Source organism: Nannobrachium achirus, assembly GCF_963921795.1.
Source record: "Nannobrachium achirus genome assembly, chromosome: 19".
Lineage (NCBI taxonomy): Eukaryota > Metazoa > Chordata > Actinopteri > Myctophiformes > Myctophidae > Nannobrachium > Nannobrachium achirus.
Window position 1 is genome coordinate 30,353,541 of NC_137826.1, and position 23,233 is coordinate 30,376,773.

Below are 23,233 nucleotides of genomic sequence, written 5' to 3' on the forward strand. Positions count from 1 at the left end.
CATATAGCACATCAGCCACAAGAGGGTGCTACAGTGCAACCTTTTTGAGGCTATGAATTTAATTTCACAACCATAAAGTATAGGTGGTTTACTTTTGGCGCCATCATATGGTGAATCATCTGTAATTTTGTGAAATCATTTATACAGCTTCAGTATCTAATCTAATTTTGACCATTTTCCTTACAGTAAGTAACACCATGCCCAAATAGTAAAAATGTCTTATGAAAAGTAGTTCCTCAGCTAATGTGGTTTCAATGGTACACGATTTCTCAGAATACCAGTAGATGTCAAGGATGTCTGTTCTTTTCAACCTGGGCCCTCTGGTCCTCGTTACTTCTTTGAATGTTTCACATATACCAGAATCACTACTCCAGGCCAAACCTGATGAGCCAAATACTTTAAAACCCATCCTTTCAACAATGCTCATTGAGCATTGCAGTATTTGTTTTAGCAAAATGTAACAATTATTGCACAAAATGTCAGGAATAAATAGTCCAGTTGATACATTTATTTGCACAGCTAAGACACTCATTTACTCTGCATGCTTCTGCTGAATAAAGTATGGCCATCGAGTTTTAAATAAATATTAGTTCATATCTGTTACAAATAAAGTTTGGGCGTTACTAATTATTTAAATAAAAAGTTGAACCATGTTTTATAACTGTCAACAACTTTTGGCAAGTACAAAAAGAATTGAGGCAAAGTCATGATCAATATTTTATTTTTCAAACAACTGTGTTAAGACATGAATTCATTCAACACAATCTTTTGTTGAAAGTTTTTATCAGTCTATGAAATACAATCTGAAGTTAACCTCTCACAATTAACACACAAACACGCCCCCAAACACACTAAAGAAACATTGCAAAGATGTTTAATTTCTTAAAAAAAGAAAAGAAATAAAATCTACTGAAAAAGAATTTATATAATAATCCTGCCTAAAGAGTCAGCTTTTTAGTTTAACCTGCCTCACTTCCAGCAACATTTTTCTAATACATTTAACAAATTGTTTCTCTTACCATTATGGACATGGATGCTATAAAGAAAACAATTGCTCATTAGAATATTAAGTAGGTGAGGCATATCTTTTCCAAGTGTTTATATATCATTCATGTACAGTATTTAATTGATATACTTCATAAAGGCCATTTCTGGGATAATTTCATAAATGCAAAACTAGCATCTCAACAGTTAAGCGACTGTGATATTATGCTGACTGAGCAGTACAAGTTATAATTTCTGGTGATTAAAGATAAAAATAAGAACAGTACAGTACAATTTCTCTAACAAGAGACAAACAGACCAAATTACATTCAGTTTGCCAAAGGCCACAGAAAAATAAAATAAAAAAAAAACAAATCACTTTCTACAAGCCACACTGAGATGGACATCCACAGTCTCAACTTCAAATACTAATATTGCTTATAAATGAGAAATTATATATTTTCTCTTCATCTCCGATTCTGCAATCCCTGCATTGTTTGGCTTCCTTTCCTCGAGACAAGTACATACTGTATTTCCAATTCAGAGATGAGACATACTACTATTATAGACTACTGACTACCAAACTGTAGATTCAGACTTGATATTACTTTAGTTGATACAAAACACTTCTGAGGTTATACTTTCGCTAATAGTTTTTCCAAAAATGGAATTCCACCCTTTGATTTGTGAGAATCACATTCTCATACATTCATTGTATGAGGAAAAAGCGGCTCCACATGAAGTGTATTTAAAACCTCTTAGTATTGATTTTTTAAGAAAGCTGCAAAAAATACCACTTTGCCGTTTGAACTACCTTAAATGAGTTGCTAACACCAGGCTTAAATAGAAATTGCAAGCTCATCACCCACCAATCTGCAAGTATAAGGCTAGCCAACCAAATATTCCTCAAAACCCACACGTGATGTTGATCCTCTACACTTTACAGCACGTTAGTCTCATACAGTATATTTCTATACTACACACAAAGCTTTTTAGACAAGCGATTGTCTATACGAGGCAATAGAGACAATGGGAATGAATGTGAAGGTTAGCACTTTGGATTATGTTATTGCGAATGAATATGAAACGATATTGACATGGATACATCTGTAAAAGCAGTGTTAGTTGACCAAAAGTAAATGTTATCCAAGGCAAATTGGGGAGGGTGTGATTTTCGTCAAATCAATTCTTTATAAGCACTACGTTAAGGGAATCAGTGAAACAAATCAAACCCTTTCTCAGATGCTTTATGAAATTAGAGCTGGGTAAGTTCTATACTTACAGTATGTTTTTAAATATTCATAATGTGCCACACAAGTTCTGAGTCAAGTGCCTACAGTACAGGTCAAAACACAAACCTTTCCATTCTCATATGTATGTGACTGTCAACTTTCCACTGTCTCAATGTAAATTCTCTGAATCACTGCTAACTTACTTGTAAATGCTTTATTTTTACTATGTGCTGTTGCATTACTGGGACACTGTAAACAAAAGCATAGGGCGGGCAGTACCCAAGCACAGGCCACACATCACTTGACCCATGTCAGTATCACCATACTTTACCATCTGAGAGCCCTTTAACAGAGCTGGCAGACTCTGGTGGACCAATTGACACCAAAGGGAGCCCGAAGATTAAGCCATGTCTAAAGATGAGAACAGTAAAGCCAGCCAACTCTGAAACACAGCCCTCGTCGGGAACTGTTTAGCAACTTGCTTGGTAATGACATTTTTTAACCTAGTTAATTTAGATCAATAAAAGTATTTTCCCAAATAATTTAACACATGTACACGCACTGTTGCAGCCGACTACTTGCTCCAGTACAACCCAATATATTTGACTGACCAACTGCTCGAATGAGTCCACCACAGCCACACCTAAAGCAAATCCAACTGTCTTATAGTTTTGCCCTCTGTGCCGTAAAATACATTGTGCTTTGATTAATACGAGTAAATAATCTAGATATATAAATACAAATCTGTTTTATAGATGTACATTCATTTTGATTTCTGAATATAGGCTAATTTACATATCCTTTAATAAAATAGTTATTACAGAATATAATGTGCGACTTCCCCAACTTGAGTTGATACGGTCAATGGCATTGAAGAGTAACATTTATCTTCTGTATCTTTCCAGAGCCTCTATCTTCTAACCATAAATCAAATATAGGTTAACCAGGTTATATTTCATCTGTACATGACTAATTATTCAACAAAAAACGTTAAATATTTATGGCTTCTCTCTGTAAATCAGTGTCAAAAATGTGCAACTATGTAGTCATTTCAGTTTGAGCGCCCCGTTCGATTGACTGGATATATTGGGTAGTACACTTATTGAAATGGACCATCTTATACTCTTTTCCCGTCAGCTTGCTGTTATTCCATCGTAAACATTTCCTTGTGTAATCAGCGAACTGAAAGGTTAGTTTCCTTATGATGTCACTGACATCAGAGCCATATTACGGATGTTCTGGATTCGATTTAAGTGCACTTAATTGGCACAGGACATCATTCTTAACAAGAGAGGCAGTAATCGTTGTTGCACCTCTTCCTCAGCAGATTCCAAGTAAGACACCCTAAGGGGGTTAAAACCTTGCCCACTTCCCAAGTCCAAGGCACTACTTCACAACTGTAAACTTGGCTGATTGGTTTAATAACTAATGACAACCACAAAACTATCACTGCCAGAGCTCCTAGGTGATTGTTAGTTATGTTTGAGATGTAGATCATGGCACAAAACATATCTTACAGACGAAACACAGTCACTATTGGGAATAAATAATATGTGAAAATTGATCCTGTGACTGATTTGATGGCTCATGTATGTATGTGTGTGTATATATGATTTTTGGAAGACTACCCTTTATGATGACTTGACCAAGATTCCTTTGACAATGTCCATCACATTTCTATCATGGAGGTTTTGTTTTTTTGTGAAATTCCAACAGCATCATCTTAACATTCATTCATTTGTTGGATTCATGTAGCAAGAGTAAAAAAAAAAGTTAAAACCTTTGGGTCAACCTTGTATACAATATTTTAGGTAAATGCTATTGCAGTAAGCAGAAGTACTGCTTATTAAAAGAAAAAAGCAACAATCAATCATTTCTCAAAACAAAAACACTAAGTGGCTCAGTGGGCTAAAGTGCTTAAGTATGATATAATGGTGATGAGTCTTCAAATCTGGCTCACATGCTTTGTTTTACACATTACCTTCCCACGTTAAGCCTCCGTACCTTCTTAAAATGTCAAACAAAGTAGAAATAATCATTTAAACACACAGACCGTTTGTTACAGTATGAAAGGAGTCTTGGTTAGTGATCAATAAGTTAGTCTTCTAAAAATCACCATATTACCCAAACTACGGTACTTGAGCTTTTCCCTTCAGTCCAATAACTGACTCATAGACACATCAGCAGGCAATATTGTGAACACTAGTGAATGGCAGGAAATAAATTAAGTCACATGTTCCAGCCTTGTTCTAAAAAGTGCCTGTTGTGGCGAGTCCTGTCCTTTGTTACAGTACAGCAGAGCCAAAGCTACTACAACATCAGATACTTGCCAATATTGGCTCAATTTCCTGTCATCCCACTATTTCAGTAATCCCATTATTACAGCAAATCGTCTGCCGCTGTCCTATCAACAACTCGAGTCATACAATGAATGAATCCATAAGAACTAAAATACAGTACAGAGTTGACCAAACTAAATATTGGGAATTCTGACATCACTAGAATTCCAGTGATATCCTCGCTCTGTTAAATTCTCAACCATGCACGATTTCCATTCCAAGCAAGATGCCAGTTTGTCCTCCACAGGTGTGATAATATCACAATAGTCACTACCACATTTTATGAAACTGAATACACAAACTCTCCTTGTCAAACAAAGACTGAACGAGAATAGCATATATTGCAATATAACGGTAAGATCATTACAGTAAAGAATGCCAGGAGGCTAATACCAATACAGAAAACACTACACATAAATATCAAATCTTTGTAGGTATTTTGTAAATCTATGAGAACAAAAAGTTTAGATACAAGCCAGATGATTCCTACGATTAACGATTTAATCTAAACCACCAATAAAGAGGGGTAAAAAGCCAAAAGGAAGAAATCTCTCAGTATTGATTCTGAACATACAATATTGCACATTCTTATGAATGAACACCATACTTTTATTTGACATATGGTTTGTTTTTAAACAGAATTTTATTGTGGTGTTTGGTTGTTCAATGCTTATAGTTGCAAAGATGAAGTGTTGCAACACGCACTATTTGCCATAAAGGCCAGAAAGTACTGTACATGAAAGCAATATTTATTGGCATTTGATTTGTGTTCAGTACAGATAACTCAAAATGACTGATTTACAACAGGCTACACATTTTGACGGAGTTTATGACTCCTTTCTAATGAATCCTCTACCTTACGCTCCCTGAAATCTGTGGAGCTCTATCAAAGAAAGTGCCCAAGAAACACTGCATTGGGGGCTGGCCAGTGGCCACTATTGTACCGTTTGATGATGTCCATGTGTCCTATGGCAACACGCAGAACGGAGGCTTTATCAACAGGTCTGAAAGTGAATCAAAGCTATTTATTTACAGCTCCATCTCAATGTAATGATAGGTAACGCTTCCCCCAAATGTACATAGTAGCCACAAAGGAATGTTTTAACTCCACAAATTGAAACTAAACAGTCACGACTGAACACAGGTCCACCGAGTTGAGTAAATAAAGATGAAAGTATATACAGTACAAATTCATTGGAGACGCTAGACTTGACGCTCAGCGGTCATTATTCATCATGACTGGGAGAATGTATCAGGGGAACCGAGAAGGACGCCAAATGATGAAGTGTGTCTTCAGGAGTTTAGGCTGGAATGGATTTAAAAGTTTGTACATGGTGGCGAGAGACAGAAACTGAGGGAACGTGGCAAGAGGAAGGCAGAGAGCAAACTGAGAGAATACGTGCGCATCTGTTTACAGGAATTTGGGGGGGGGTACTTCTCTCTCCACCACACATTGCTGGGTTTCCACACGGCCTGCAGACAGCGGTAGTTCTCTCACCAGTTCATGATGCAGTTTCTGTTCAGGGTCATGAAGTAGACTTGACTGCTGCCTCCAGACCGTACGGATGCAAAGAACACCTGAGAGGAGGACGCAGACACAAAAAACAACAAATGCAGTGTGTCAGTGTCACCACCATCTGTACATAGAACCAGCTCAATTAGTCACCTTGTTATCCAACATACAATTACTGCAGTGGTTCTCAACCTGGGGGCCGGGTCCCCAGATGATTAACTTAATGCGAAACATTGTTTTCTCACTCAACAGTAAACAAACCAACACAAAGTTTAAGTGTATAGAGGGTATCTGCACATTTCTAAAGTGATAATTTAAGGACTATTTAATTCCTCTAAAATGACAAATTAAACATTGGCCAAATTTGTGAAAATAGTCGCTCTACATGCTCACAACACCTCTTGAGCATGTAGATCTTCTATTTTCACAATAGAATCGTGTTAGACAAAATGTAATGCCTCAACTCGTAGGGTGGGGGGGTCCCCAGTTGAAATATGATTATTTTGGGGGGGTCCCCAGTTCAAATATGATTATTTGGGGTTTGCGGCCTGAAAAGGTTGAGAACAACTGAATTACTGCATACAGTATGCATTCACAGTGACTGCGCTTTTAAGAATGCATGTGTCGACTACCTTGTCGTTTCTCTCACAAAGGAACTTGAGCCTCTGAGCTCTTTTGTGCATGAAGACCCCGTCCAGATGTCCCGTCTCCACAGCGCGGATCTCGATGGCCTTTTCACCCCAGCCCATGATCTGATTGGAGCAGATATGGGCTGCAGAACACACAGTGACATCAGTGCATAGCGACTGCCAAGAGTGAACCATAGTTGCAGATTCATAATGCATACACAGTAAAATCCTCAGTGACCTGTGAAAGTTGTAATAATTGAAGATTCTATTGTGTAGTTTATGTCTACAATTTCTTAAATACATTGAATAACAAACAGCACAAATCGTTTCCCCCCAAAATAGGGATGCCAGGCAGGGGTAATATGGTTAACATTAATCTTTAATTAAACAGTACATTTTATATTATAAAACGTAACTATCAACCATGTCAACATGAAATTGCATAATACAGATCCATCTAAAAAATTGTAATAACCCAAATCCTTTTTTTTGTTTAATACAGCGCATGAAAATCTAAAATCCATCTCTCAAAATATTACAATATTACACGAGACCACTCAAACAAGGATTTATAATACAGAAATGTCAACTGCTGCTTTTTTACACAATATTCTAATTTATTTGAGAGGGATCTGTATGTACAGTAATTCAGTCTGACAAGAAACAGGGACAAAACATATCCCCATCGGAAAATCAAACCGTGTGTGTACATGTGTGTGTTCAAACACATACCGACAGAGGTAGGCATCTCGCCCCACTGCAACACCACATCCTTAATGATGCGCCCATAGGTGTTGACATAGACGCCCTCGTCCTCGTAACACAGCAGCATCTCCATGCCATCCGAGCTGGGCAGGAACACGATTGCATGGGGCGTCACTTGGCTCTGGATCTGTTTACGAGAAGGGAGTAGCGAGGGGTGAGCTGCTATACTCCAAATCTAGAGTCGGTAGCCGCCACCCTGGCCGATACTTATGAGACTTACGTGAACAGAGATGTATATGTTGTAGTTGTGATACTTATGAGACTTACGTGAACAGGGATGTATATGTCGTAGTTGTGATACTTTTGAGACTTACGTGAACAGGGATATATATATGTCGTAGTTGTGATACTTATGAGACTTACGTGAACAGGGATGTATATGTCATAGTTGAGACTTAAGTGAACAGGGATGTATGTCATAGTTGAGACTTACATGAACAGGGATGTATATGTCATAGTTGAGACTTACATGAACAGGGATGTATATGTCGTAGTTGAGACTTACATGAACAGGGATGTATATGTCATAGTTGAGACTTACATGAACAGGGATGTATATGTCATAGTTGAGACTTACGTGAACAGGGATGTATATATGTCATAGTTGAGACTTACGTGAACAGGGATGTATATGTCGTAGTTGAGACTTACGTGAACAGGGATGTATATGTCGTAGTTGAGACTTACATGAACAGGGATGTATATGTCGTAGTTGAGACTTACATGAACAGGGATGTATATGTCGTAGTTGAGACTTACATGAACAGGGATGTATATGTCGTAGTTGAGACTTACATGAACAGGGATGTATATGTCATAGTTGAGACTTACATGAACAGGGATGTATATGTCATAGTTGAGACTTAAGTGAACAGGGATGTATATGTCATAGTTGAGACTTACATGAACAGGGATGTATATGTCATAGTTGAGACTTAAGTGAACAGGGATGTATATGTCATAGTTGAGACTTACATGAACAGGGATGTATATGTCATAGTTGAGACTTAAGTGAACAGGGATGTATATGTCATAGTTGAGACTTACATGAACAGGGGTGTATATGTCATAGTTGAGACTTACATGAACAGGGATGTATATGTCATAGTTGAGACTTACATGAACAGGGATGTATATGTCATAGTTGAGACTTAAGTGAACAGGGATGTATATGTCATAGTTGAGACTTACATGAACAGGGATGTATATGTCATAGTTGAGACTTAAGTGAACAGGGGTGTATATGTCATAGTTGAGACTTAAGTGAACAGGGATGTATATGTCATAGTTGAGACTTACGTGAACAGGGATGTATATGTCGTAGTTGTTCCCAGAGTCCACGTCGATGGCGTGGAAGCCTGCGCTGGAGCCATAGATGACCTTCAACCTCTGGCCCTCCTCCACTGTCAGGTCAACCAACAGAGGCCTGTGGGGGAGATCCCCAAAAGACTGGTGGGGGAGAAGATGTGAGGCACAATGTGAACAGAGCTCTAATTCTGTGCTGGTTGACTGGCACTAATTAATTCAGCTTGTAGGGACGAGGACTGGAGGGACTTACCTTGAAGGCCATGAATTTGTGATAAGGCTTGGGAGCCCAGGCGTATACTTCCACTGCGTTCTTCATGGCAATCACCAGGAACTTTATCCTCTCATATTTCACTAGATGGACAACAAGTAAGCCGTTTGAAATAGGATACTCGCAATCAATAATTCACAGTGCCAACGAGGGCAAACACATTTATGAGAATTCATTGAGGAGTAGGTGGGGGGGGGGGGTCATAACAATTACTAATAATGCTTTCCAATCACTCACCCACTTTATAGTGTACACAGCCCTCCATCTCTCCTACAGTGGTCCAGCCTTGCTTTTTCTCTACCTCAGGATCATTGTGGAGGATCTTGTTCCTCAGCCAGGCCAGGTAATACACACGTACTTTGTTCTTTTTACCTGCAGTATGTACAACACATTAGCAGGTTGATTGCAGAAGACAAGACAAAGCAACACAAACTACCTTGAACCTTGAGGAGGATATCCAGCATACATGTACCTTATGTGTACATGTGTAACTAGAGTCCGGGCCGCACTGTAGCAACTCTGTGTTGCAACAGTATGAATGGAAATGCCCATTATGTATATTTATTTTTATGGTGGGTAAGGATGGGACGATAAGAAAATGTCATATCACGATTATTGTGACAAAAGAAATAAATGAAAATAAAATCACAATTGGCGATAATCAAAATCCATTATCCTGGGGCGGAACATTTGCCAAAAAATAGTCGATCTACAAGCTCACAACACGTTGTGAGCTTGTAGATCGGCTATTTTTTGTAGATTTTTTGTAGATCGACAATTTCACGATATATTAAAACTCCACGATACGATTATCGTGAGTGCTTTTTATCAAGATAAACGATACTATCACTTATCGTCCCATCCCTAATTGTGGGAAAGACAAACTGAGGATAGTGAGAGGGAGGGCATTTGCACACGTTTAGATCAGATATTTTCTGTGTGCGACACGATGCACGTCATCCAATATTAAGTCAGGCATAATGACCTGAAATGGTGATGAGCAGGTTGAGACCCTCCAGGACATCCATCTGTTGGAAGCGGCGGGAGTTGATGAGAGGGTACACCTTGCCCTGACCACTACGGTCCAGTAGCTTCAGACCGTTCTCTGTACCCACCAACAGGTTCACACCTAGCCATGGACACACAATTGTTTTTGTTTAATTTCATACATATGGCGTTTAGACACTGATTCCAATCATTTGTCTTCTATCATTGACTGCAAAAAACACTGATCGCTTAGTAGTTCATATTGTCCCTGGGTATTTCATATTGTCTCTGGGTATGAACAGTGTTAAGGCAATCTGTAATGTTTCTCTGACCCATGTTGTGTTCTGTGACTTCTCTTCTACTATGGTCTTGATGTTTCTTCTTTATGTTTATACCTATATACAGTATATGGGTGTATTCGAGGTTTTTTATGGTTATGTCTGAGCCAGTGACATGGCTACACCCTCTAGAGTTCTCAACGGGCCTGAAAATTAAGGCCCGGCCCTAACTGGGCCCTAATAGGGCCTACAATTATCATAGATTTAATAGGGCCTAAAATGATCATAGATTTAAGGCCCTACCTGACCCAAAAATGTCAGGTGGGATTCGGGCAAAATTTGATTTTAATATTGGATACATTCTTACTTTGTTTTGTTATATGTGATAACTTATTAACATTTTTTACATGTCTTGTCACATTTGATCTTTGCCTAATGCCTATTGTGATTTTCTTTTTTTTTCCTGACACATTGCGTCTATGCTATCGTAAATGTGCTACATAAGTTGACTTCCAGAAGGTAGCGTACAATCAAATATGTACAGTAAAATGTATGTTAAATTGTGTTTCAGCTCAGAAAAGAGTTAGTCTCACCCCAGAGAGCAGCGCACAGTATTTCAGAGTTGAACCTCTTCTTGTATTTGCGGATCTCAGGAGTGTCGCTGTGGGGGCGGGTGTTGGTGGGGTTCACGTTGACCATGGAGCCTTTTCTCACCTCCATCTTCAGCTGGTCAAACCTGGAACCCAAGCCTGCAGAGCGCCATGTTAACAGACACATTAGAGAGAGTAACAGGACAAACAAGACATGTTTACTTTCTTTGATGTTCTCGTTTCAATCTGGAGCCCTATACAGTATTTTGAGCACAGTGGTCATTGTCTTTATTATTACTATTATTTTCAAATGACAAAAACTGAGGCATTTTTATCTTTCCCCCTCCCCATGATGTGGTATTGTTGGACACATAACTCATTTCAGATTTTGTTTTCCTTAGAATATCCCTTTTTCTGCTTTGTTTCCCAACTGCATTCCTTTTTTAAAGGGAGAATATCTCAAACAACTCACCACCAACAGGCATGTTATCCCCTGTGCCCCCAGGGGATTGGTACATGCCAAGATCCACAAAGGTAGTGAAGGAGGACTTGCCAGAAGACGCCTTGACCAAACCTCTGGACTGATACTGTTGAGGAGGGGGGGGGGGGGGGGGGGGGTAATTTATCTTTTCTGGTTCAAATATCACAATGCATCTAAATGTAAATACATTAATCATAGGGATGTTTCTGATATGCAATGTGGTTCAAAAGATTTCTCATTCAATCTGACCATGATAAATTAATGAGAAATTAAGGGCAGATTGTGAACTTACATCATACACAGAGTCTTTCCCAGGGGAAGAGTGTGTAGCAGAGTCAGTGGGGGAGTGGGAGGGCTGTACCACATCAGGTAGGTTTGTGTATCCATTATGACTCCGTTTCTCTGGTGTCTGTCAGGAAAAGAGACAAGTCAGCCCATTTGCAAGAATGTTTTTTTAACAAAGCTGCCCTGTTGCACACTGGACAAATAATCTTAGCATTGCAATAGTCATTGCAAATTATCTATCAGATTAAACCAATAATACATTTACTGGAATGACCTATAGCATGTGTGCCCACACCTTTTTGACTCTCTTTTTCTTTTAAAATGACCAGTAATTTTATACCATTACATATACATACAGTAATTACATATACAGTAAGGCAAACACACAAAAGTCTCTCCCCTATTCTGTATAGAGGTAGTAGTTCTTCATGTCAATCAATCAAGTCACCTTAAATTCAAGTGGCAGACTGCCACTTGAATAAAGGTGACTTGGGGGGTTGACATTAAAGGGGAAACCACCCATTTTCAATATCTCACGGTGTACTTTGCAATACAAACCCCCAAATCAATCCTCCAGTTCTAGGCAACCTTTTTTGTATTTACACACAACTCCTCTAAGGTATATTAATGACATAGTTCTGGGTGCTTATGAAGTTATTTGGCTGATCGCCCCTGAATTGGCGGGACCCTTGACGCTGATTGGCTTATGACATTTCATTTGTTAGGTGGTTTGAAGACACTTTTGGTGTAACACAATACAACGGCCAATCACATCTTTTAGAGTTACTTGATAGAATAAATATTTTCCTCTCCCTTTAGGGACGCCCCATCACACATTATAGACAAGCCGTCACTGTGTTTATTTTTACTTTTTTGGTTTGAAAAGACCTTCACTATAATACAAATAGATAATTATATTGTATTTTTAGAAACCGATAAATCATTCATCTTGGTGAAATCTCTGCATCTGTAACATATTCCTATCCCAGACGGGTCTCTTAAGACAGTGCACTAAGTACTGTGATATGGTTGGTAATGTTTCAATGCAAACCAAGAACATTTTAACAGAAACCAGGGGCCTACTAATGATACCGAGTGCGATTTTGCTTTGGGGAATGAACTCAATATCATTACTGGCTATGAGCTAACGGACTTACTAATAGACGTATTTCTTCATGTAGCTAAATACTTTTTTATTATTATGCATGGTTAGGTACAAAAGAGATGCAAAGAGTAGAAGGTTTATAATGCACAATAAACTAAAGCTTGATCATAATGAAGACCAGTGAGATCACTTCTGTTACTTCTGCATGTGGTTGATGCTGATACAATAATATATATATATATATATATATATATATATATATATATATATATATATATATGCGCAAATTACTGCCTCAGCTGCTCAATAGGAACACAGGGGAAACTATTATAAATGTACTAGAACAGTGCGCTAAGTTCTGGAAATAAGCTTAATTAAAACGTGCTTTAGAGCGTCGCAGTTTAAGCCCCACCCCTCCCTCACTCCGGTGTCGGAAGCGTTTTCCCCATCCATAGACATTTCATAAAGTATTTATTTAAACGTCTTTTAAGCCTCTGACAAAGCCACCATGGCTTGTGAGGAATCATGACAATAAACACTATTTTTTGCATGCCAACGATTAATTAGAAAGCTGAAAAAAAGGGCAGGATACAACACTGTGTACATAACTTTTGTTAAAACTGCAGAAACTACACTCCCAGAAAGCATTGCAAATGACACTTATTTCCTGAAATATATCCAATAAATCACACTCAGTTTAGTTATCCAGGCCAGCATATGGCCTGACATGTAGTGATTTTCATCTCTGTGGACGCTCTTATCGTCATCTTTATAATAGTGCATCATATTTGTAAAAGACAGACACTCAATCACGGAGTTTTGCTGAAGTGCAATAATCGGCCGGGGAGACAGGGGGCAGTAGCTATTTCCGAGGTAACCGCAAAAAGATACACGAAAGAAGAAGCTCCTCCACCAATCACAGACATTGATTTCACCGGATGTACATTTTTAGCAGTATGGGTAATAGTTCTTCTCTGTGCGATCTTTATTAAAACACGTTTTTACTAGAACTAGAGTGATTGCATACATACTCAGGGGTTCTACAGGAGCATATAGAACCATTTTACAACCACAAGCCTACTGTTAAGTGTTTATTGAATTGTTACGATTGTATGGCTGACGAAATCCCCTATGGCAGGGTCTTCAACGTTTTCAGGCCAAGGACCCCTTAGTTGAGAGAGAGATGAAGCAGGGACCCCCACAACCCTTTTGTAGATTCCATATCGTTTCATCGTTTGACTGCACGATCATCAGTGTATTTTGGGATTCATGTCAATTTGTGTTTTCAGATATTTAACCACTTGAACCGTCAATACTTAATAAACTTGACCTTTCACTCTGTACTTAGTTTGCTCTTTTTCTCCTCTACACCAAAGCTCTTCCCCGAAAATAGCCGATCTACAAGCTCGTAGATCTGCTGTTTTTGGCTAAAGTACTCAGAATATTGACACTAGGGTTCAAGTGGTTTATATAAAAAAAATAGAAAAAAAAAAAACGTTCTATCACTCAAAGATTTGGAGGACCCCCTGTAGTAACTCTGAGGACCCCCTGTTGAAGACCCCTGCCCTATGGGGTAAATGAATGGGCAGTTTACTTCCGACACCTCACTGTGATGCTCTGTTATAGTAAATGCTACATTTTAGTTGGGTTGTTTATTTCTGGCTCATTGCTGAAAAAGGTTGGTACACCCTAGGTCTAATGGATGCATTTGAATCCTCTCTGTGAGCAGCATGACTCACCCTCTGTACCAGCATGGTCTGGTCCCCGTAGCCTCCTGCTTGTTCCACTTCCCCCCCCTCTCCTTCCTCCTCATGAACCACCATGGTGTTGACAGAGTCTGTGTCTGCATCCCTGTTACTGAAACAACACAGCAGGACAGGAAATGAAGGAGGAAAGACATCCAAAAAGAGAAAAGGGAAGGATGCAGAGTAATGCAAAAAGAAAATACTAGTAGGGCTGGCCGGCTGGGCAACATAATGACAATACACACACAGATTTTCAAGAGATTCATTTTTTTTTTAAATCAATACATTATTTTCACCAAGCGACACAGCCGTACAAACAAAGTAGAAAACAGGCTTAAGTTTGTTAGACCAGTGGTTCTCAACCTGTGGGTCGGGACCCCTAGGGAGTCCCCAGATGATTAACAGCAAAGTGCAATATTGTTTTCTCACTCAACAGTAAACAAACCAGCATAAAGTTCAAGTGTATGGAGGGTATCTGCACATTCCTAAAGTGACAATTTAAGGACTTTTTAATACATCTAAAATGACAAATTAAACATCGGCCAAATTGTCAAATATTAGAGGCAGAAATTGTGAAAATAGCCGATCTACATTCTCACAACGCCTCGCAACGCGAGGCGTTGTGAGCATGTAGATCGGCTATTTTCACAATAGAAACGTGTTATGCAAAATGTAACTCTTGCTGCTCGTAGGATGGGGTGGGGGGTCCCCAGTTAAAATATGATTATTTGGGGGGTATTTGTGTTAGACTGACCGGTCTGTGGGGCTCTCCTCCTCCTCTGCTCCTTCTCCACTCTCGCTCTCCTCGCTGCTCTCGCTGCTGTCTGAAGAGGAGGAGTAGTCGTTGGCCTTCACTGGGGGTCTAGGCTGCTCCTCAATGCGCTCCTTGGCATACAGGCCATGGTCCTGAGCACACATACAGTACACACACGTTCGAGGTGTATGTCAGTGTGTGCTGTACCATTTACTGCTATGAGAACGTTGTGCAACAAGTCACAATGCAATTGTGATGTTTCACAGTAACAACAGCTCATCACAAAAAAAAAAGAGGAAGTGATGGGAAGAATGACTTTTTCTCTTTCTTTGACCTAGGCAAGAAACTTGTTCCAAGGTGTTGTGATTGAAAGCAAAGGATCTTACACATGCCTTTATTTTTCTTGAGGAAAGTGCAGATGGTAGTTGTTTATAACTTGGTTGCACGACCATCAATAACAAATGTAGCTTGACAAAGGAATTTTGACGCAACCATTATTTTTATTTTATTTTTATAAGCTGAAAATGCATCATTCTAGTTGAACGACATTTTGTCAAAACAGTCATGTGAAAACATTAATTTAGCCTTTAGAGCACCACGCGGTAAAACTGTAAAGTTGGGGAAGTTTATTATAGGATGGAACTCTATGGAGTGCCTTTAAAACTGGAACATGGAGGCAAAAACTGATGTGTTAACACTGATGTGTTAAGTAGATGGAGACAAATGCACAGAAAATATGTTTTTTCCCCCCAAAAGATGGAGATGGCGTAAAGCATGCAGAACACACTGCATGCACAACATGGACTACTGCAGGCTTCTACAGTTCAAGGCAGCCTTGCTCACAGACAGGGCAACACATTGTAACACTTAGGCTTTTTTCAGACTGCAGGGAAATCCCATTCGTTTGTCAAATCCGATCGCTAGGACTGACTATACACACTGTTTTGCTAGTGATCATATCGGAGATTTCAGACATTGTCGACCTATCTGCCTTGGTTGCTGCGGAAACGACATACTGTTGTCGCAAGTAATGTAACTTAAACTCTGTCGTACAACGGTGTGGCTTGCAAAACTAGCAGATCTATAAGCTTGTAGATCAGCTATTTTCAGCGAGTGCAAGTGTCCTGACTGAGACACATCTTTAGAAATCAGATTAGAATCGCATTTCACCTAGGAATGTGGTTCATATGTGATACGGGAAAATCAGTTTTTGCTGTTCAGACTTGATAAAGACCAATCTGGATAGGCCAAAAATAGGATTTGGACTGCCAGTCTGAACATATGCATTGGTACTAACCTCTCCTATAGCTCTCTTGTAACTCTGTGCATCAAAGGGGCCAGTATTGTGAAAGGACAAGAACATTAAGGGAAATTGCAAAGTAAAACAGCACAAAGAGAGGGTTATGTGAAAAGAGGTGACATGTTGAAAAAGAGAAGGTCTTAAGTTAATGCTTGTGTCAATTAATAAGAAAAGCAATGTATAGAATATGCAAAATTAAGCAAGGACATTATATCCACACAGAACCTGGATGCATAGAAACATCCAGAGAGTTTATGAACTCAAACAGACAAGAATAACGAATGACAAACTTACAGCAGGACGACTGGGACGAGAGGAAGTGCGAGACTCCCCTGGCTTGTGACGGCCATCATGGGATAGGATTGGAGGGGAGTCCATTTTAGAAGAACCTGAAAATGGCATCATCACAACAGTTGTGCTTATTAAATGTTACTCACTTCAAGAGACTCGGGAGTGAGGGGTTCGACAATCAACATACATTGTATGTGTATATGTAAGCCAACAGAACCTCAATAAACAAATATTGTAAAAAAAAAAAAAAAAAAGACTTGAGTGTGCAACAGCATAAGGAACCAAAGGACTCACTGAGGATGCGGTGTCTCTCCAGTGAGCCAGTCTGAGGCAGATTAGACACAATGCTCATGCTATCTCCTCTCTCCCAGCGGTCATTGCGGCTGAGATCGGGGTTGCTGCCACAGGTAACGACATCAGCGATCGGTTATCTCATCTTAGCATCAAGATATGCCAACACTTTTAAGTATTAAGCTTGAGACGATTTATCTGACCAAGCCACTTATCTGTATGCATTACCTGGCTCTCACTGGATGCCTTATGCCAGAAGTAAGGTTGGTGTTGAGGGCTGTGGCAATGGATGCTGTCCTCTGGGGGATCTGAGAAAAACATCATAGAAAAACAATTATCAGTTCTATTCTTCTATTCTACTTTAGAAACGGCACAGAAAACCTTTGTGTTCATGTTTTAGATTCCACTCCACTACTGGAGAAAAATGAATATAAATAATGATAAAATTCCTTCAACTCTCTAGTACAGTGGATCCCAAACATTTCCCAAAACCCTGGACTAAGTTGTGACCCAAAAGAGAAATCAAATTAGACCTTTGCCCAGGACCCAAACTAGTGAAAATAGCAGATCTACAAGCTCACAATGTGTTGCTTTACGCCGTGTTGTGAGCTTGTAGATAGACTATTTTCACTACTTCTTAAACATTTTTTTTCCAATTCATGGAATTTCTTAGATTTTTTTGTAGATTTATTCATGAAATTACTTACAAAAATAATTGCATTTTGAGGGATTTTAGTTTTTTCTTTTTTCTTTTTAAACCTTTTTTCATGTTTTTAAATAATAAGAATTAAAAACAAAATGTAGGGAAGGGGAAAATGAAGGGACCCATACAAATGTGTCCACGACCCTCAAATGGGTCCCAACCCATTGTTATGGAACTAGTGCTCTAGTACAGTGGTTCTCTGACAGTATACAAATGGAACCAAATGGACCTGTTGGGGTCCATTTGGTTCCATTCGTATAATGTCAGGGTGAATTTAGACTCTCCCAATGGAACCCACAGAGTCCCTGGAATCCACTTTGAGAACCACTGCTCTAGTAGATGGCCTCACCTTGGGTGGCAGTTCCGACTCTGGCAGGCGGACCCAGGGGCCACGGTCCTCCCCGATCCCCGGGTGTGCCTGCGGCGCGGGGATCTCAGAGGTGGGGTCCGAGTTTTGCCGGACCAGCTCCCGGGAGTGGATGGGGCGGGGGGAGGGGTTAAGGGAGGGGTCCTGAGTGGGGAATGCGGACATGGTCTTAGTGGGCTGATCACAGAGCGACTGGGAGCGGGGGACAGGGGCAGCATAGGGCTTCAGTGGGACCAAATGCGCCATCTGGAACTGCAGAGGGCAGTTCAAAGAGCAGCAGCAGCAGCAAACCCAGGAAGGGTGGAGGGGCAGAGTTGAAGGAAGGTACAATGAAGCAGTGGAGAGGAATGTAAGGGCATGGTTGAATGTGTTTAAGATCAGATGTGTGAGATGAATGAAGGAAGAGGTCAGTGAAGAGGGAAGGGAAGAAAGAAGAACAACAAGGAGTGAATAGAAGTCTTACTGACAAACACAGTTTTAGTCCATGCAGATCCAAGACACAGAGACAAGAATGGCTTCAACATCATCAGCTCTCCATAACAATTCTTCAGTCTATTCATACTGCACTATTTGTACACAGACTACACCTAGAAAAAATAATGTCTTAATTTCATGGACTTTAAAAATAATTGTTGAGACATTAACAAAGGTATGTGTGTACATGTAATCATATTAGGGGTGTCACAATACTCCTAATCCACGATTCGTGGTTATAGGCCTATCATCTATCTAACTATTAATTTACGGAATGTCTGTCTGTCCGCCGTCTGTCTACAGTACTCTGGACACTTAACACCATATGGGCATAGGACACGGAACACCATATTATATTGGCATACACAGGTGAAACGGTGCTCACATTTCTGACATCACTGATATCACCGCCTGTGCACGTCACTGCCATGGTAACATCTGCATGCTGTAAAAATTCCCAAATTTGGAGATGACTGACAACGCCGATATGTCTGGATTCCAAGTGGCAATGACTGCCTTCCAAAGTTTGCAGCCCCGGCTCAAACGATGTGAGAGTTTGGGATTGTTGGCTGTCATCTTTTTAACAGACAGATGGGGAAATGAAAGGTAATGCAGACTAGATGTTACTATGCAAACTACAGTACCCGCGGTTTCTCTCTTTAACTCGTCTGTCGGCTCCATCTTTACCTGTTGGAAGCACGCATGCACGGAATGACCAGAAAAAAACAATAGTAGTAACTCGTGGCTTCCCTCAGACGTTGCCATGTGCCGGAGTAACAATGAAATAAAGCAGGAATCGTGATACAGCTTGTAATTTCGATAAGACTGTATGGAACGTCAACTACGATTCATTTTCGATAAATATTGAGTATCGTGACACCCTTTCTTTATATGTACGTACGTGTGTGTGTGTGTGTGTGTGTGTGTGTGTGTGTGTACGTATATATATATATATATATATATATATATATATACGTATATATATTATTAAATTAAATTATTGTTATTTTACTGTGGTCCATGGACCACTCCTTGAGAAACAGTGCTGTAGTTCATCACATCTAGTTTGGTTTTAAAAGCATGCTGTATCACGCTCATACAAACACGCACCTTGCCCTGTCCCCCTTGAGGCTCAACAGGACGCTGCATCGGTGGCGTTTGAGCAGACTGAATGCCTCCTGATTGGCTGACGGATTCGGAGCGTGATTGTATGGCAGTGTCAGAGACAGTGGTGCAGATTTTGGGTGAGCCCTGCCTGTTGAGTTTACTGCGCTCCTCCACCTAAACAGAAAACCACAGCAACATGGAGCATGCATTAACCTAACCAGATGGCTTCATAGTGTTGTGTCCAATAATGGATTGTAATGTACACGGGTGGCATCCATTTTGCTCTTGCGTCATGGCGTTATGATATAAGAGCAAAAGGGCTGGCGTGTCTCATTTGCAGGTACCTCACGGGCCCAGGCGGGCTTGTTATTGGGCTCCAGGTTTTTGTTGTAATGATACAGCTGGGGCTTCTTGTCTTGCTGCTGTTGTTGAAGGGACACCAGGTAGGCATGCTCCTGCTGCAGCTGCCTCTGTAGCCTCTCGGACTGACGCTGCTCCTCCAGCTGTTTGCGCTTGTACTCCTGAACAAACAAGCAATGCAGTCAATAGGAAGGCATACAGTCAATAGGAAGGCATACTGTACAGAGGACAGGGCACATCAGGTCATGCTCCAAGACACACATCCATGCATGAGTGGCAACATGAGGTGAACAATCACTCCAGCCATAGACAGGGTTTTCCTCTCAAGTCAAATGAAACACTGTGCTAACTATATTCTTCTCCCTGACTTTCATTAAAAGTTGCACATGCACGCATTACAAAAACATGCACATTCTGTTCCATCCAACAGGTACAAGACAAACTACCACAAAAGTCATTCAAATTGCTAGCTGTAAAGCCTTTATTGATTAGTTTGTGTATATACTGTATATAAAAGTGTGTGTGTTGCATGTTTTCTGCAGGCAGAAGCAAGGGAACCAGACAGAGCAGTGCAGTGAGAAGTTACCATGAGCAGTGCCTGCTCTTGAAGCAGCTGCTGCTGAAGGATTTCTAACTGCCGCTGTTCTTCTTCTAACTTATGTCTGATGAACTCCTGAAGGCAAGGTCAAGGAGGGCAGGAGGCAAGAACGAAAGGGGAATAGAAGCGTAAAGAGTCGAACGAAAACAGACCCAAGTACAATAGGGAGACAATCAAAGAAGTGAAACCATTACGTAACAGCATTCTAGTACTGAACTGTTAAAACTGTGGCATAGATGCACGCCACCGTGATCATCAGTAGTGGTACTCGATAGTTAAAATGATATCTAACACCACGCTGGTAAATCCTAAAACACACAGTAGGGGTGATATGGGTAGACACAATTGTGGTTCTAGAATATTTGTGGAAGACAGCAAAATCAGCAAATTGAGATGATGAATGTCTTTTCTTTTTGTACAACAGTGACTGTGATATAATGCCAGACTGTGTTACAGGGGTTAGACAGTAGAAAGGGAGCATGAAGAGATGCAGAGAGCTCACCCACAGAAAACTCATCTCTGAATAAATACACTAATTTAGATCCTTGCTGCTATGGCAACCTACTCGTGGAATTTCACCACCGAGAACAAATCACATAGGATGGCTGAATTGGCATACTGATTGGCTGATTGACACTCCCACACTGCTCACTGATTGGCAGACTGGCACTCCCACACTGTTCACTGATTGGCTGACTGACACTCCCACACCACTCTCTCATTGGCTGACTGCACTTGTGAGTCTCCTGCGGTTGGTTACCTGCTCCCTCTCAGCCAGCCTCCGATCCTCCTCTCTCCTCATATCGTCAAGTCTCCGATGGGGACCTTTTTCCTGCTGCCTCACCATCTCTCGTTCTTTTCTCTGTTGCTATGAGAAACGGGTGACAGTAGAGAGAGAAATGAGCACAGAGGCAATGTTTTAAGGGAGGTTATAATGGCTTGGCTCATGAGAAAAGCCTCTTGTTTTGTTCAGCTGAAAAACAAAAGGTATAAATAGAAGGGAAGGAAAGGTATACTGCAGGGGTCTTCAACAGGGGGTCCGCGACCCCTAGGGGGTCCGCGGAGGTACTGCAGGGGGTCCGCGAAATTATTGCTTAAAAAAAAAAAATGATTTCAATTTTCTTTTTTTCTTTTTTTTTTTGCCTTTTTCCACATTTATTTAAAAAATAAATCATGATTCTATCCATTTTGAATAGCTTGAATACATGATTACTATGCAATTGACATATTGTTGATAGTATTGACATTTGTTCTCAGTTAATAAGTAGTATGTTTAGAAATGGTTGTGGTACGGCCCACCCTGCTCGCTGTAATTTGAACATGTTTAAAATAAAAAATATGTCGTAGCCCCGACTCCCCCACCCTACGAGGTGGTAGGGGGTCCCTGCTCCATCTCCCCATCAGTTTGGGGGTCCCCGGCCTGAAAACGTTGAAGACCCCTGGTATACTGTATGAATAGTGATGAGCATCACACAGATTATTTACATCTAAAACAGTGTTATGCTGGTACAAACTCTTGTTCATTTCATTTATAGATCTTGACAGAATTACATCTCACCTGCTTGTTTAAAAAATAAATATAATAAAACTAATTTTGAGATGCTTACTCTATTCAAAGAGAAGCTTGCAGAAGTTAATGAAACACAAGTGAAATCTCTGCATGCTTGTGTCTGTCCGTCCGTCTCCCACATTACGTCGAGAACCGTCTGACCGATCGACTATCGGAGGTAAAAATCCATATTCATTAAGATATAAAGAATGCAAAAAACCATCAGGATTTTCATGGGTTACCTATGAAACATAATCCAAAAAAGGTGGAGTGCACCTTAACCTTTTCCGGTACAGTTTAGCACAAAGTTACGGTGTTGAGAGTTTAAAACACATTCATGTGGAATGGTAATGCCCCCCCCCCCCCCCCCAGCTGAGAAAGATGAGGTAGCGACCCCCACAACACAAAACTGTGCTGCAGATTCAACTTTTTCATAGATTCCATAGATAGCTTTTCAAACAGCTTTTCAGACATTTAACCATCATTACTTGGCTCTGTACTTGCTATACTCTTTCCCCACAGAATAGGGGTGTTTGGGTTCAAGTTATTAAAGTATATTTGGTGGTTCCCCATAGTAACTCCAAGAACTCCTTAAAGTTGTACCATGTAACTTTTTTTATAAAACAAATCTTAAAATTGTCCTAACTCTTAAATCGCTAAAGTTTTAGAACACCCACTCCGTTATTTTCAGCTTCTGAAGCCTTCTCTTTATAATATGTTTCCTATGATCCTGACCGGGGTCCGGTTTTCGCGCAAAAATTACGTCATCATACACTACCGGCCAATCACAGCGAGGGTTATACACTGCCGGCCAATCACAGCGCATCTTGAAGTGGGGTCGCTAGCTATCACAATAGGGCGGCCATATTTGTAGGCGCCCGTGTGTCTCTATCTATACTCGGGTGAAACACTCCGTTTCTCCGGAATGCC

General features: G+C 40.3%; 1 protein-coding gene across 3 annotated transcripts in view; it reads right to left on the minus strand.

Annotated features, from left to right (window-relative positions):
- Window positions 1-704: 704 nt before the first annotated feature.
- Window positions 705-23,233, minus strand: part of mink1 (misshapen-like kinase 1) — a 39,770-nt gene continuing 17,241 nt past the window's right edge. Inside the window, exons 12-31 of one of the 3 annotated variants that reach the window (XM_080749831.1) lie at window positions 21,515-21,622; window positions 20,743-20,829; window positions 20,141-20,317; window positions 19,800-19,970; window positions 18,198-18,467; window positions 17,374-17,453; window positions 17,149-17,252; window positions 16,858-16,952; window positions 15,264-15,415; window positions 14,504-14,621; window positions 11,667-11,783; window positions 11,366-11,480; window positions 10,897-11,052; window positions 10,024-10,167; window positions 9,276-9,410; window positions 9,021-9,121; window positions 8,762-8,911; window positions 7,430-7,589; window positions 6,701-6,840; window positions 705-6,133 (exon numbers count right to left, since the gene is read on the minus strand). In XM_080749831.1, coding sequence (XP_080605957.1) covers window positions 6,050-6,133; window positions 6,701-6,840; window positions 7,430-7,589; window positions 8,762-8,911; window positions 9,021-9,121; window positions 9,276-9,410; window positions 10,024-10,167; window positions 10,897-11,052; window positions 11,366-11,480; window positions 11,667-11,783; window positions 14,504-14,621; window positions 15,264-15,415; window positions 16,858-16,952; window positions 17,149-17,252; window positions 17,374-17,453; window positions 18,198-18,467; window positions 19,800-19,970; window positions 20,141-20,317; window positions 20,743-20,829; window positions 21,515-21,622 — 2,664 coding nt within the window. In that variant the 3' untranslated portion in view covers window positions 705-6,049. The remainder of the gene's footprint in view (window positions 6,134-6,700; window positions 6,841-7,429; window positions 7,590-8,761; window positions 8,912-9,020; window positions 9,122-9,275; window positions 9,411-10,023; window positions 10,168-10,896; window positions 11,053-11,365; window positions 11,481-11,666; window positions 11,784-14,503; window positions 14,622-15,263; window positions 15,416-16,857; window positions 16,953-17,148; window positions 17,253-17,373; window positions 17,454-18,197; window positions 18,468-19,799; window positions 19,971-20,140; window positions 20,318-20,742; window positions 20,830-21,514; window positions 21,623-23,233) is intronic. The other 2 variants (XM_080749833.1, XM_080749832.1) reach the window with 2 other exon arrangements.